This window comes from Protopterus annectens, chromosome 5.part1 (assembly GCF_019279795.1).
Source record: "Protopterus annectens isolate FY-2018-M chromosome 5.part1, PAN1.0, whole genome shotgun sequence".
Taxonomy (NCBI): domain Eukaryota; kingdom Metazoa; phylum Chordata; order Ceratodontiformes; family Protopteridae; genus Protopterus; species Protopterus annectens.
In genome coordinates, this window is record NC_056736.1 from 396,593,387 (window position 1) to 396,610,581 (window position 17,195).

At 39.6% G+C, this 17,195-nt stretch overlaps 1 protein-coding gene across 2 annotated transcripts in view; it reads left to right on the top strand.

Annotated features, from left to right (window-relative positions):
* Window positions 1-17,195, top strand: part of NHS (NHS actin remodeling regulator) — a 1,450,195-nt gene that overhangs the window by 1,395,576 nt on the left and 37,424 nt on the right. For both annotated transcript variants that reach the window (XM_044073055.1, XM_044073056.1), the window contains one exon: window positions 6,746-6,872. In XM_044073055.1, the coding sequence (XP_043928990.1) occupies window positions 6,746-6,872 (127 nt within the window). The remainder of the gene's footprint in view (window positions 1-6,745; window positions 6,873-17,195) is intronic.

A 17,195-nucleotide genomic window follows, 5' to 3' on the forward strand; every position in this document is an offset into this window, starting at 1 on the left:
ATTTCATTTAAAATACTGTAATCCTACTCAATCATCTCAAATTACCATAACCCCAATTTATAAATGCTAAATCAGCAAGTGTTCCTGTCAAAACCTCTAAATGATGGTTTTAATCAACAGACCTTACTGTGCTAGTCAAAGTAAAAACAGAAGCATATAAAAATTTCTAATCAGAATAAAGCAGTCAAAGCAGTAGAATACACTATTCAAGCATGGGTAGAAAAAGGCAGAGGAAGGAAAAAAAAGAGTTTCTTATCTAAGCTCTGCAGCTGATATCACCCAGTTTAGGACAAGCAATATCCCAATATATCTTTTTCTGACTGTGACACCAGAAAACTGAAAGGGTCCTGTCTGTGAAAGTGAAAGAATGTTCTAGGCCTGCCAGGTGATTGGTTCTTCACCGTCATGGACAGGCAGTGGGAGGATTTCTGAGCTTTGACAGAATGGCAGAGTGCTGGTAGCAGGGCACTACTACCTATATGCCAGTAAGGCAGTGTGTTTGTTGAACAATTAATATTAGGTCTCTGATCATAACCAGCTTATTATGTGTTCAAGTCATGATTGTCAAGAAGTACACTTCATGAGCACAGCGAAGTAAAGTTTGAGACTGAAGTGAAGCTTGACATATATGTAAATAATTATGATCAAATAGACTCAATCATAACTTTTATAGTGCAAGGAGCATTCTCTGCTTTATATACTATCAGTTACAGAAAAAATATGTCAGAGTGCAAAGTGTTTTACAGCTTTGAAAACATAAACAATTAGCACAGTTACACAGACAGTAGACAGAAACAAAGTGTCAACCTGAAGAACAAATGGCTTTAAAAGCCATTAGGCACTTCATTTTGCCATACTTCTGCCTTTTTCGTGTGTAACAATGAAGTGTATAGCAGCTTTTAAAGCTGTGAAAATGTTTCAAATGCTTTTGAGTCATAGCCACTATTGTCTTCTAGCTTCCGACTAGAGTTTAATAGCATTGTAAGATGCTTAATAAAACTTTGTTTGGCACCATTCTTATGTTAGAACTTCGCACCTTTGCACCACTGTAATTTTGTGCTGACCCTAACCCTGTACCTGCCCCTAACATTATACACTAAGATATTAAAAACCTTCTCTCTAATAGTACCATTACAAAAGATAGATAGACACATAAAAATGCACACATCAAACATTACCACCCCCTAGTCTGTGCTGACCACAAGGGGGTTGTGTTTCGCTGGTATTAATAAACATTTGCAGAGTGGATGCATAGGACTTTTGTTCAGGTTTACTGACCTCTGAAGAAGTCATCCATTTTAAGACCAGGGCCCAGACATCTAGGCCACAGACACCCGCCACTATGAGCCTCCAGTCATTACTTGCCCAGCAGCTCAGTTGTAAGTCCAAGGAATATGATGGTGAAGTCAAGCTAGTTGTACATGCAGCAAATTTTAACCTGCTTTCTTGCTTCCCATTGTGAGTGAAGTAAGGAAATGTTTCATCCCTTCCAATTCTGAATGTGCAGTAAGCAGTACTCATAATTGTGTTCTTTCTGTTTTTTTTTTCAATTATTACTTATTAGGCTTCAAATTTCTGTCATTACAGAACATTAGACAGTTGGCAAACTGCACTAAAAAGTTGTATATTTTGTTGTTACAGTTTAATTTGACTCTTCTGGTATTCAGATGTAGTACCTGCATACATTTATCTTTTATCCATGCATGATCCTTTGGTGAGACTATTAAGACAGTGGGGGCCAAGATGTTTGTTATAACCTTGACTTAAGTAGCTAACAGTGAAATGGGTAGAAACTGTGCATCAGCTTTTAGTGTATTTTGATGAGTTTTGTAAAACTTGTTTTCTGACATTTCATGTAAATGGTAAGCTGTTTGGGTCAGTTCAATGTCCAGTAATTTAACAATCACCTTAACTCCAGGTTAGTTTGCTGGTAGGCTCCATATATAGGTAAATTGTACACATAAACTAAGAAACAATTAGCAGCCAATGTCAGTACAGAGGGTAAGAATTTGACTTGCTGCTGAAGTGAAATCATACAACAGAGCACAGTGTGTGGAAACAAAAAAGTGGTAGAAGCAGAAGTTATGAATCCAGTAGCCATTCTTGGGAAGAAATTGACAAGTTGTGGTTCTTAAAAAAGTTAGTTGATTTAACAACCAAAGATAATTAATCAGGAACATACAGAAGATATTGGGCCACACAAGAACTTTGTCTCTGGTTTAGGTTCTAGCTGTTCAACAGAGGTTGCTGAGGACAGCATCTACACATATATTGAAGTGACTACAAAAGAAGGTGGAACGCATCTTTTCCTTTGAATGATGGACATTTTGAGTAGAGAGGTAAATTATTCCTGAAGGAAACTGGAGCACCTTGCTAGTGAAAGACAGAGCAGTTCTTTGAAACAGAGCATATTTTCATTCAGTAAATTATCATCTTTCACTTAAGACTGTACCTTTCAACCTCTTAGCACAATAATTCTGGAGAAAGCCAAAAATAATGGGTAACAAAGGCCCAAAATCAGGGACTGATTTTAAATATTGTTCTTATAAACTTGAAAATTTGTAAGAATAACAGGTTTTGCATTAGCATGCATTTTCTAAACGATATGAATTCTGAAATTTAGTTGTCTGTCATTTAATGACTTCAATCTTAAATGATTTGTCAACAAACTACATATTTTATGAGGAACAAACCAGAAATATAAAGCAAAAATCTGGATATTCTGTGAAATTCTGGACAGTTGAGAAGTATGCTTCAGACATCTGAAGAAGATGTCAAACTACTCTGCACCGAGTAGGATGACAAACCTTTATTTGCATTAGCTTGAGTCAATAAAACAGTGAAGCACTTGGTAGAAGCATTAAGCTGTGTCTACGTAAGTAACTCTAAGACTGAAACCTTCAATTAACAGCCATTTAATGAGTGTTTGCATTTGAAATAACCAACTGAATATATAGGGCAAAATCACATTTTTATTTTCAACCAAGAAAGTTAAGACAGAAGTGTTTAAAATAATCTGCAGTTATTCTTATGAATTTAATTGTTAGGCTTTGTACATGTGCCATATTTTTTCAACCAGAAACATCACTTTCAAAAGGTACTTTAGTTTCTGTTAGCTTAGTAAGCACTAATTATAATTTTTTTCTTTCTGTTTTTTTTTTTTCAATTATTACTTATTAGTAAGAGAAAGAATAACTGGAGACTTAAGTGACTTAGGTTATTTGACTCTATATTGTTGGCCTTTCACTTTACTTGTCTAAAAGTAGATGACATAGCTTAAACTGTAGCTGAAAAGAGGCACACAGATGAATTCCCAGTGTTTGGCAGCCTTCCTGCAAGAACATGTTCAGTTTTTATGATCACAGCTCCAGTCTTCTAATGCCAACTCAAGGCCTTTTCTGAAGATTATATTAAAGCTGATCCTATGGCCAAAAAGAAGACAGAACTCCTAGATCACTGCAGAAATAACGGCTTTAGTGCATAGATGCTCATTTCTACATGCACTGAGGGAGCCAGACTCAATAAGGAGGCGTACAAGTATAAGAGATCTACTGATTAGACTCACAGACCCACACATCAGGTGCAGCTGGTCTGTCACTTAGGGCAAACTAGTGACTGGAATCCATTGGATCTTCAAGAAGCCATTTAGATGAGCAGTTTCCATTTCAAGTCAACACCCAGAGATGATTCTTCCATGGGGGTACTTTATTTAAGCTCATAACACTCTGTAAATGGTGACAACATGGTAGAGTGATAAGACTGCCTACAAGACCCAACACCAAATGCAATCTTGTATGATCACCCATATTAATGATGACACTGCCTACAAGACCCAACACCAAATGCAATCTTGTATGATCATCCATATTAAAGTATAAATGAAAAGTCACTTAAACAATGGCCCAGGTATCTCAATCTAGGGTGCTTAGCTGAATGTAACTAATTTAAGATGTAGATTATACCGCAGCATATACTTTAGTTGTAGATGGCTGAGTAAGATAGGTTACCATGCATGGAAAAACATATCACACATAACAGAGAGACAGATTTTTATTCGCTATACTAATGGAACTTTTTTCAGAGCTTAGCAGATGAGCAGGTAATTTGTGCTTTCAGTTTGCAGCTATTTCTTTATCAGTCTGATTATATATTGATAATGTATTCATCTTTTCTGCATGGCAGTGGAGTTTGAGTAATATCAGCCAGTTAGCTGACCAGGACTTTGCTGTCAGAGAGTGGATGTTGGATAAGGAGCAAAAAAAATGATGTCTAATGAGGCCAGGAGAAAAATTTCATCCTTCTTAATACAACAAAAGGAGAGGAAAATGTACATCTGTTGGAAGGGGTTGGGATACGCACACTGTGTTAGGCACCATTATCCATCCAACCCTCAAAGGATGTCAGGCTGCAGTTTGGAAATCCTGACTGCATGTAGTAAGATAGTCTCATTGGCTTCTGAACGGTCACTCAGAACAGGACATGAACTGAATAGCATGTGTTGAGAGAATTTATCTCAAGCAGAAGAGAGACCTGCCTCATGGCAAGACACTCCAGGGTGATGCAGGCTTCTGCAGGAACTGAGTGGTGCAAACTGGCAGGGCAGGTATGCCTGGAGGTTAGAGAGACTGGAAATAATTATTTTTTCAGAGGCATTATGTAAGGGCTTAGTATAGTTCTGTTGAATTAATAGTAGCAGCTTTCCAGATAATGTATAATTTCTGTTTACAGAGAGATCTGTTAAAGGTATTCATTATTATTACTACTGATATTATTATTAAAGTAAATGGAGTAATCCAAAGTTCCAGTTCACTTTTTGGGCCAAAATGCAAACTGTACAATGTCATGCATGATGCATTGGGACTCCATATTTGTCTAAACATTATTAAAGTGGTACACTGTAAAAAGTACACAACTCAGTATCACCAAGTATACGAAATAAATAAGCAGAAGGCAGAATAAGTTAAATGCCTACATAGGTACATAGAAGACATCCCCTAAAAATCCCCACAAAGTCCCATTCCCATTACTCATTCTTTACCTACCCTCCTTCTTCCCCTTCACACCTTCATTTGTGTAATTCTACCCATCTTTCCCCCTTTATTTCAGCAAATCCTAAAGTTTACCAAAGTTAACTACACCAGCCCTATACCCACCTCACTACCTCCCTTCTAGTTAACTAATGTACTGTGTGAATCTTTGAGAGAAAAATGCATGTAATCCAAATTCTGACAAAGTGTATAATTTGTACTATGTTTGTATTGTTTGAGGCATTGTAATTTGTTGTATTTGTGGAGCTTTTCTCTCCTGGCCTCTGCTGAAAACAGGCCAAACTTGGCTCAGTCGGAACACTCCCGGTAAATAAATAAATAATTAAAATCATATGCAAATCAACAAGTTTAAATGCAGCTTACACTTATCCAGTATGTGAACAATAATTTTAAGTTGCTTAACTAACATTAGGTTCAATAAGATTTACACATATGCTTCTTAGTAAGGTGATCATAGATGTTACTAGAGTATGAATCATTAAATGTTTAACTACAAACTGCACTGAAGTACTAAAGTCCCAAGTTCACCAGCACTCACTCAGCTAAGCAGTGGCCATTACCAGTGTACAATTTGCTTTAACCCTGATGCAGGTTTCTGGTGACTGATTTGTTATTGACTAGTGCTCAAGTCCAATTTGTGAGAGCTGTTGATAGACACTTAAGTAACATGGAGAAAAGGGCACCTCTTTTTGCTTGTCTGGCCTCATGGTTCGGCAGGGCCTTCAGAAGAGACAGAGACTGGAAAGGAAAGTGGTTTCCACCATTCATTTTGCACTCAGTGTATCACCTGAAGGAAAGCAGGATATCATTTCTTGGTGTAAACAGCGTGGCAGCTTCTCATATACCACCCACGCATCACACCCATTCATGTCCAGAGTGTTATTTTTTATATGTGAAGCACACAGTGAACGGCTATTACAGCCTCTGCTTAATTTCTCCATTGTTGGTAAGTCTGAGATCTTGCTTATGATAAAAAATGAAAAATTACCCCATTCTTGCTTAAAAATATCACCCTCTTCTTCCTCTTTCTCTTCCCAAAATCCTCATAGTGAATTTATTAGTGAGTAAAAATATGACACCCTTCATAAACTGTCCTCTTTCCAAGTCTACCCTTCAGCTGAAACAATGTTTTTTCTTATTTTCTCAGGCAAGCAATTCTGTTTTAAAATCTATAGAATCAGCAAAACTGGTAATATTTTTTCCTGTACCAAAAACTAGGCCATGGAAAAATGGGTGTGTTTAGACAACTATGTTGTAAAGTAATTGAATATGTGCCAATGCTAAGAAATGATCATTTATGGCACAAAGGTAGTCAGACTTACTTAAGATATCAAATATACTTGAATTTCTGAAGTTAAAATGTGTGCAGGTGTGTTGGGAGTGTGTGTGTGTGTGTGTGTGTGTGTGTATGTGTGAGTGTGTGTGTGTGTGTGTGTGTGTGTGTGTGTGTGTGTGTGTGTGTGTGTGTGTGTGTGTGTGTGTGTGTGTGTGTGTGTGCGCGCCCGCGTGCGCGTCTGCAATCATGTGGGTGTGTGACCTTGTGTGTATATACTGAATGAGTACAAGCACTTCAAATTTTCAACATTTCACTACTAGCTTTTTAATGTCTTCTGACAGATCTGTTCTAATCCTTTATAAAATGCATATTTTTTTTTAGTAATGGAAATAAACAGTTTCATATTCTATTCATTTCCTAGACTCTTCACAGAGTGATGACTCCCTGATTTCTCCTTTGAGTGAAGATTCCCATTCAGAAGCAGATGAAGTCTTTGCATCACAATGCAGACCACGCACCACAGAGGATCTTTTTGCAGTTATTCATAGGTACATACTATTTGAAAAGAAGCTCATTTTAACTATGGTGTTTTTGTATTCAAATCTTTGAAATCTGATGTGATGAAATGGGCCTGTTGACAGACTGAGGTTTTCTTAACTGTGAAAGCATGTCACACGTACATGCAATACATGAATTTGTAGAAACAGCAAGTGAGTAATGTGAAATTCATTTTAATAGAAATAACTGCATAGGATGTTTTATTTTTGTCTTACTATTCTTCCCAAAAGACTGATGCTTAAGTTATAACTGCATGCATTTTCTTTGACATAAAGAAAATATCATTAGTAAAGTTTCAAAGGGAAGACTGAGTAACTCAAGAGTGCTGAAGCATTCCATTTCGGAGGTTATAGTTTATTTGGATAAGACCTTTTGCAGCCTCATGGGTAGATCATTTATTTTATTATCTGTAATTTTTAGCTGTAATACTTATTTTGGCTTTGTTTAATAGTTCATTTGCTATTCATAGGTTCGTAGGTTGATACTAGGCTATCTGCCCTAGGGCATTTATAAGCCTAGCCAGAGTGTGTTTGGCTTTCGCCACCCTTTTAGATTAGTTGACTGTGCCTCTGTATAGTAGGTCACAGAAGATAGTAAGTCACAGAAGATAGCCCTTTTAAGGTTAGTTTACTGTGCCTCTGTCTAGCAGGGACACAGAAGAGATCCCAGGGGTAAACTTTTGATCTCCCATTCACTCGTCAAGATTTCTCCTGATGAAGGTCAGTGAGGGCCTCTGCCTAACATGGATTGGGATTTTGTTCCAGAGTGAGGGGAGTCTCTGGGATATGAATCTGTCCCTCCAGCATGTCCTATTTATTTCTGTGCTGAGGTTTAAGTCCCTGGAGCGTGTAGCTCTAAGGGATTTGGATTTCCTGAGGTGGAGCATGTCCATTAATTCTGGGTTGGACATGGCTTTATACATCAGGCACATATCGCCTCTGAGTAGGCGGTAAGCAACTGAGTAGAGCTGGAGTTTCTTTAGCCTAACTGCATAGGGCATCTGTTTGAGTCCCATGATCCTCTTGGTGAGGTACTTTTGGGGTCTTTCCAGTTGCTGCAGGTGTTGGGTAAGGTACATCCCAAATGGGGCATTGTATTCAATTATGGGCCTGATGAGTGATGAGTAGAGGGGCACAATGACCTCTCTTGATCTAGATGTGAACCCTTTCTTGATAAGGTGGGCTATATAGAAGGTCTTTCTAACCACTTTGGCAACGTGATTGTCAAAGGAGAGATTACTATCTACTTGGGTCCCCAAATCCCTAATTACTTCTTCCGTACTTAATGGATTACCACCTATGTGGTAATTTGTGGGCACTTTGTTTTTCCCAAAGGTTATGACCATGCACTTTTTGGCATTTAGCCTTAGGTCATGGCTCTGGCACCAGTTATCCATCTCTGTGAGACCCTTTTGGAGGATGCTTGCGTCAGTCAGAGAGTCAGTTATGGCACCCATTTTGCAGTCATCTGCGAACTTGGTCAGCCATAGTCCTCCTGTGTTAGCCTGTACCTCATAGAAATATATACCGAACAAGAGAGGTCCCAGGACTGAGCCTTGTGGGACGCCACTTGTAACTGGTTTAGAGTCTGACATGGCATCTGCAGTTCGGACCATGTGGGTTCTATCCCTGAGCCAGTTTGCAACCCATCTTGTGACATAGGGGTTGATATATAAGCTGGTGAGCTTATTTATGATGCCCGACTGGGGTATTGTGTCGAAGGCTTTTGCGAGGTCCAGGTAGGCTGTGTGGACTACCTTCCCTTTATCTATGGCCTTGGTGACTGTTTCAAAGAAGTCGACCAGGTTCAAGAGGCAAGATCTGCCCTTAACAAAGCCGAATTGGGTAGGATCCAGTGTCTGGAGGTTCCCAATGTCTTTTTTTATGAGTTCCATGATGATACGCTCCATAGCTTTGCAGACCAGGCTAGTCAGGCTTATAGGGCGATAGTTTCCGGGGTCCGTTGTGGCACCACCTTTGTGGAGCGGGACCACTGTTGCTGTACGCCATTCCTTGGGGACATATCCTGTAGTAAGGCTGAGATTGAACAGTGACTTTATGTGAGGGTTCAGCTCTTCTTGGAGCTCATGTAAGATGCAGCCCGGGACACCGTCCAGTCCTCTTGATACTGTGTTTTTTGCTTTGGAGAAGGCAACTCTCACCTGTGCATCTGTGATGTCAGGGAGGCTACACTCTGTCGGGATAGATATTTGCTCTTTTGGGGGGGGGGGTTTGCACTGAACCTGTCTGCCAGGGATGTTGGCAATGTCTGTGGGTTCAGTGTTTTTTTTTGTCATTTTGCACTAACTCAGAGCATATCTGGGAGTTGCCACCCAGGTTCCTGACATAACTAAAGAAGGCCTTGTGATTATCTTTAGCGTCTTGTGCAATTTTTCTTTTGAAGCTGGCCTTAGATGATTTTATGAGGGATCGTAGTTTCTTGCTAGTACTGATCAGAGATGCCTTCCCTTTTAGGGATTTTGCTCTATCATGTAGTAGCTTCCTTCTTCTGTTGTATAGCTTATTTATGGCCGGGGTCCACCAGACAAGTCTCCTGCCTTTGGAGGAGTGAGTCTTGGTTTTATTTGGGATAGCACGGTCCATGCATTCCTGTAGGTGTCCATAGAATGCATTTGTAAAGGATTCTGTGGTTTGGGCCATATTTTCCACTGGCCCGGGGGCTTTGAAGGATTCCACCTCGGTTTTGAGAAGTGTGAAGTTTGCTTTTGAGACATTCTTCACCATGGTTTCCTTGGCTGGGGGTGGGGACGGGATATGGATGTCCAGTGAGATTAATTTATGGTCAGATCTTACCAATGAGGGGTATACCTCTGGTATGGAACATAGAGTCCCCATGTTGGTGATGATCAGGTCCAATATGTTTTCCTCTCTTGTGGGAGTTGTTCCATCATAGCATTTGAGTTTATAAATTCTAGGAACCATTGGTCGAGGGTGTTGGGGCTTGAGTAGTTCTCCCAGTCTAAGTTTGGGTAGTTGAAGTCACCCAATATAATGGTGTTTTGTAACGGTGCATTGTACTGCTGATTTAGCTTTCAATATGCAGCAATTATTATTTGAACTTACTTTGTTTGATATGAGAACAACCTACAGTTTTATTTTTTTTCAAAATCCACATAAAACTTTGAATTGCAACCCATATCCATTTGTATTGGATTTTTTTATTATTCAATTCCTTTATATAGTTTCATTACTACCATCTCTCTTTCTCTCTCTCTCTCTCTCTATATATATATATATATATATATATATATATATATATATATACTGATGTTTTACTTTGCTGTAGCCGTAGTTCAGTCATGTTTGTAATGTTACATCTTCTACAATCGAAGCATTCATCCTCACCCTATACACTGTCCACCATTTTCATTTCTATTTTCTCTTCTATTTATGATCTTTTTGTAGATTACATAGAACCATTCAGTGCTAGCCAATATATTCCATAGCTCCATTTACTGGGCTTCTTTCTTATTATATTATACAGTGATTATTTTCTACATAAAATGCACTAGTAATATGCATTTATGCATTTAGCACCTTAAACAAAACAAACTTCTCCCATTCCCCAGTCAAGACTTCTAAAGGATCCCTAGTTTTAATTAAGTCATTCACTGGGTCACATTCTTCCAGTACAGTATTCTATATCTCTTCAGGAAAAAACAGTTATTTCATAGCTGTACAAAAAATTTCATCTTCTGGATGTAAATGTTGAAAAGTATATAATTCTTGTAAAATATTAAATAGTTGTTATTTTAAAGTTTTGTATATTCTTACATACAACGCATTCATATTGAAAAGTCGCATACAATGTAATTTTATTCCCTAAATTAATTAGTGCTTAAGTGTTCTAAATAGCATTGCAAAGGCCCGAGGTGGATGTTGATACAATGTGATTTCTGCCCAGTGCTCTGAATGTCAAAGTGAACAAATTCAATGAAGCCTAGGTAAATGGCGGGAGTAACTATGACTTCTTAAGGTAGCCAAATGCCTCGTCATCTAATTAGTGACACGCATGAATGGATGAATGAGATTCCCACTTTCCCTACCTATTATCTAGTGAAACCACAACCAAGGGGACTGACTTTGCAGAATCAGCAGGGAAAGAAGACCCTGTTAATCTTGACTCTAGTCTGGCACTGTGAAGAGAAACGACAGGTGTAGAATAAGTGGGAGGCCTTGGCCACCAGTGAAATACCACTACTCTTGTCTTTCACTTACCCAGTGAGGCGGGGGAGCAAGCCCCACAAGGGCTCTTGCTTCTGGCTCCAAGCGTCCAGGCACCCAGTTGGGACCCACTCTGGGGACAGTGTCAGGTGGGGAGTTTGCCTGGGGCAGTACACCTGTCAAAGAGTAATGCAGGTGTCCTAAGGCAAGCTCAGAGAGGACAGAAACCTCTCATAGAGCAGAAGGACAAAAGCTTGCTTGATCTTGATTTTCATTATGAATATAGAGGTGAAAGCAAGGCCTCATGATCCTTCTGTTTTTTTGGGGTTTTAAGCAGGAGGTGTGAGAAAAGTTGCCACAGGGATAACTAGCTTGTGGTGGCCAAGCATTTATAGCGACATCACTTTTTGATCCTTCAACATCGGCTCTTCCTTTCATACTGAAACAGAATTCACCAAGCGTTGGATTGTTCAGCCACTAATAGGAAAATGTGAGCTGGGATTACCCGTCATGAGACAGGTTCGTTTTATCCTACTGATGATGTGTTGTTGCTTTAGTAATCCTGCTTAGTACAAGAGGAACCACAGATTCAGACATTTGGTGTATCTGTTTGGCTATCTAGGACACTTGAGGAATAATTCAACCTCTTTCTACAAGAAATCTGGAAAAATCCTAAAATAATGGGAGGACAAAGGCCCCAAACTATGGACAGATTTTAGATATTCCTCTTATAGCCACAGAAAGTTGTTAGAATAATATTTGTGTTAGCATGCATTTTCTGAAAGATATTAAGTCTGAAACACAAACGTATGTCATTATTTATTGACTTCAATCCACAGTGATTTGCTAGAAAACCACTAATTTTATGAGGACTAGACCAAAATTATGAGCCAAAAATCTGGGCATTCTGTGAAAATTTGGATAGTTGATAAGTGTATTAGATAGTCAAACCCAAAAATATCATGTGTTTCTAACAATCAGTGTAATTTATTATAGTACTATAGTACAAAGTCTATACTCCTGTAATATAGCCAAACTTTGGAACACATTACCCTTCCATATAACTCTAATGGAATCTTCAAAACTCTTTAAATCATCACTCAAACTATACTACCAAAAAAACTTATCCTGTCACTGCACAACAATCAGACCTCCATAGCCTCCCCACCTCATGCTAAACTATCCTAAGTGGCAGTCACAATTTACCTCAGTATATACTGCTGCCCTTTACTGCCTGACTTTTCTCTCCTTCTCCCTACCTCATACTAAGCTATCTTATGTGAAACTCACAACTTACCTCACTATATACTTCTGCCCCTTTACTCATTGACTTTACAACTTACCTCACGATATACTTCTGCCCCTTTACTCAGTGACTTTATAACTTACCTCACGATATACTTCTGCCCCTTTACTCATTGGCTTTACTCTTTCCCTTGCTTCGAAACCTTCTGTGAAATTTTATCTGAATACGGAACTATAAATATGTTCTTTTTAAGTGTACTATATTGAATGTACTACCACTATGGTTTATAATGTGCAAACTTTTTTTAAAGTCTTAAATGTCTCAATGTTCTTTATTTTTGAATGTACTACCGTGGAGCTTTTCTCCCTGGGCCTGCACTGAAAATGGGTCAATGGCCCAGTGGATTTTCCCAGTCAATAAATAAATAAATAAAATAATAGTACAGTAAACTCTTGGTCAACCGGCACCCATTGGGATTGGTAGATGCCAAATAACTGCAGTTTCTGGTTGTTTGAGAGTTACTATTAAAAATAGGCTTGACTAATACTGTAAATACAACGAAGAACAAAGACCAGGAACCCAATAAATAAAATGTATTCCTGTCTGACGTCTCGGCATACACTGCCTTCTTGGAGTACACAGTTACTTTACATCACACACTTGGTTTATATACACAACTAAATAAGCAATTAAACAATAAGTATCATTGCTGGAACCAATGTCTATCAGAGCTCTTTTCAAACTATCTGGAAATATACAGAGCTAAGTATATTTGTTTGGTTCTTCAGAATTGTGTACTGTAAATTGTTGCTGGACTAATTTTATTCAGAGTTGTGCACTGTTATTTTTGATTCACTGTATAGTTTTTCAGATCTCTGCTGAAAGTGTTTTGTCCCTTCCACCCTCCCTATTTCTGGTTTGTTGTTTAAATTTTGTGGCTTTTACAGTTGCGCGCTGCACTGTAGATTTGATCTGGGACACTCCCCCCAGTCCCATCTCTTTACCACATTCAAGCTAATACACTCCTTCTGCACTTGTTTTTAGTCATTTTTTAATTTAATTGCATTTTTTTAAACTGTGTTTGGTCTAATATTGTTCCACCATACTCAAGTGTGCTAGCTTGCACTGCATTTGAATTGTTTTTACTGCTGTTTTAGCTACTTTTCTGTAAAAAAAACCAAAAAACTGTAAGCTTGTTTCCTACCTTTCCTGTAACTCGTGTAGTCCAGATACAGATTTGCTGTATCCAGGACTGTATGTAAGCTTCTGAGCCCCCCCCCCCCCCACCCAAGCCTTTCTGTGTTGGAGGGAAGCCTTCTAGCTTGTCAGTGGGAGTGGTTAGCACTAGGTAACCTGTCTACCACATAAGGAGTTGCTCTGGCCCAGAAATTGTAGTTATTTTCCATCTCTCTCAACTTTCTGATTTGAAAGCCCGCATTTGCACTTGTTTCTTTCCTGTAACTAGTCTAGTGCAGATACAAATTCTTAGTTTTAGCACTTGAATTTGCTTATTCATGCTCAGCACTTGTTCAGCACTAAATAAGCTACTAATTACTATAGCACTCAACCTTACTCATTACCTAGAGGAAAACAGTTTTTGCACTTACTTTCCTCACTTGCTTAGAGAAAAACAGCTCTTGTACTCACTTTCCTCACTTATCTAAAGGAAAAGAGTTTATTTTATTCAGGCATGTCCAAGGGTCAGCTCCCAGTTTTCTCTCCTGTCTATCTTGGGGCAATGTAAAAATTGCCTCATGTACACAGACAACCTCCTACCACCCAACACTACAACCTGTGAGAGATGCACTTATCTAGCCAAACTAGAGGTAAAGCTCTCTCCAACCAAGACTGAACTTGACATTCAAGAGGAGAAGGTAAACACTTGCACCACACCACACTTATCACATAGTCTTACTAAATCTACACCACCAAAATCCACACATAGAAACACAAAAACATTCACGGAGTCTGTCAATAATAATTTGCCCAAGCAACAGAGACCTCCAAAGCAGAAATGCAAGTAACTTCCACCCCCCCAACACAACCCAAATAACACATAGCCCACAAACTCATTGTGCCACTCAACCACAGCCAATAAGGCAAAACAACGTATCCAACACACTAGTCATAGGTGACTCTATAGTCAGGCACAATGATGTCCCACTCACCAGGCTAAACAAGGAGAAGGTTACTGTCAGCTGCCTGTTGGGTGCCAGGATCCGCCACATAGCCCACGCATTCAGGTCACTCCACAACAAGTACAAATATGACTCTGTCATTGTCCATGTTGGTGTGAATGACCTGAGACGTTCCTCCCTGGACTACATGAAAAGAGACATGGAAGATTTCGCCTGCATAAACCAGGATTACTCAAACCAAAAGGACTGAAAATTCATGAAATGCCTACTCAACCCACACCTACAGGACTGCATGGATTCCAAAAGCCCAAAACAAACTAAGACTCTCTGTACTCAACAACAAAGCAAGCTCAGAAAAGGAGTGACCAAACAACAAGATATAAAGAAAAGGAGAAAGCTACTACAAAGATTGACAAAGAGTTGAAAAAAAAGACACAAATCATCTTTTGATCAAAAAAAGTAAGAAAATAAAATCAAATATAAAAAGGCAGAAAATGATAAGGAAAAACCAAGGAAAGAAAAGACTTGGATAAAAAAAGATTATGTTAGAAATGAACAAAAAACCAGATGAGAATTAAGAATTAGTTCATAATGATGAAAAATCCCTGCAAACACAGGTTCATTGCAAATATCTCCCCCCTCCCTCAACCTACACTATTCCCCCCTTCCATGGCAAAGGAGAGAGATATCTATTCCAGAGGTCCCCTCAAAACAACATCTTCCAACACCAGAGGTGGGAGCAAAGATACTGTCCCAAATGAACTCACTCCATGAACTCCGATGAGAATTAAACCCACAGTTAGGACATCTGTTTAATCTTTGCCCCCACTGTTAGGCGTGTTGCTTAATCTTAGTGGTCCCACAGGATAAGCACTCAAGGAGTGTCCACGTGCTACCCACAGACTCCTCAAATTACCGCCCGCAAGCCACAGAAGGATCATAATGGAAATCATTAGCTTCCACAAGCCCTGACACAAATAAATGGAGAGGATGACAATCATACTTTGCAAAGGAGACATTCCTGTTTGGCAGACTTGGCTGACTTTTTTGCTCTTTTGACAAGGCCATTGATTCACGAAGCAGTCACTTGGGGAAGGCAGAGAGCAAAGGCCAACCAAGGTGATGAGAGAGGCCTCAGGTCACGCCGAACCACTCATGGGGGCAAATGTAATCTAATACGCTCAGCCATCTGTAAAATCAAAAGCACTCATCAGCTTGAATCAGGCCACATCACAATGGATCATGGTCACAAGTGACAGAACCCATGGTGTCAGAGTTGCAAGCTCCTGGGTCCACAAGTCCCTGTCAGCTCAGATCTGTCCCTTCTTGCAAAGTCCTGGTCCACTTCCTTGTACAAGCTCTACTAACTGGAAGCAAAGTTGTTTGCAGAGGACGGAAAACACAACAACATCAGCAGGATCAAACCATCTGACTAGTCGAAAAACACATCTGACACAGATATCCTCCAGAAGGGCCTCACAGAAAATAATCCTGAGTAAGGGCCCCAAAATGAAAGCTCATAATGAAAAAACATAATAGGGAGGTTAAATCTCCAAACCATAAAGGATACCTTAGTCACTAAGAAGGTGAAAGACACTAGGTGGGGGGAAAAGTCAGTGACAGTAGGACCAGTTTCTTGACAGCCTCGCTTGACCCCATGTGAAAAAAGCCTTTAGCTCCACCTCATGTTGATCAACCCGATAGGAAAGGATCAGGAGTCTAGGTCAAGTCAGGTCATCGTACCATACCTCTAGGGATTGAGTACAATGCCCACTCTGCGCTCCCTGACCGGAACCTGCTGCTGCAGACACACTTGCTGTAAAAAGGGTCAAAAGGTCCAAACCAAACCAAAAAATCAAAATATGCTGCCTCTATGTCCGGACTCCTTCAGTCTCCATTCTCAGTCTCTCAGCGCGCTTGCTCAGAGGGGTGACCTGTGCCTATATAAGGCCATGTCAATCAAAGATTGATTACTCAGATCAGATGAAAAAACAAGGCTTCACAAACTTAAACCACTCAGAGAGGAATAATCAAAGACTTATGGATAAATAGAACGCTGATAGGATCAGTTCATCACACAGATTCATCACCCAGAGACTCCCGAAATCTGTGAACAAATCTCGGCACATGTGAGGCTGGCCTTGTTCAAGAGGAATCTTGACCTTGGGATGGGAGATCGACTTCCACCTCCAGGATTTTACTTCAGTGCTGCCTTGACACACAGGCAAAAAATGATAGGCATAGTTTTTATTCAAAAAAAAAAAAAGTGTAAAACATAATAACTATGGGCTAGGCTTATAAATGCCCTTGGGCAGATAGCCTAGTATGAACCTATGAACCTATGAACCTATGAACCTATGAACCTAAGAGCTCTCGGATCTTGTAGCCCAGGCAGGTATGACTGTAGCCCTGAGTAGCATTCTGCCATTGCCCAAATGATACCGCAGTACAACGACAAAATGACTGACTTCAACAATTGGCTAACCTTCTGGTGTCATTCTAAGGGAATCCAGTATCTGTCTGCTTGGGATGACATGGTCAACAGACCACAATGCTTTGCCATAGATGGCCTGCACCTGTTGCCCCTGGGATTCCGGATACTGGCTAAGGCTCTTGCCGCCCCTATAGTGCCTTTTTTAGGCAAGGTTCAAATGACAAATTCACCACTGTAACAGGAACAGGCAAACAAAAACTGTGGGTAATGCTACTCAATGCCTGAAGTCTAAATCTCAAAATGCACTCACT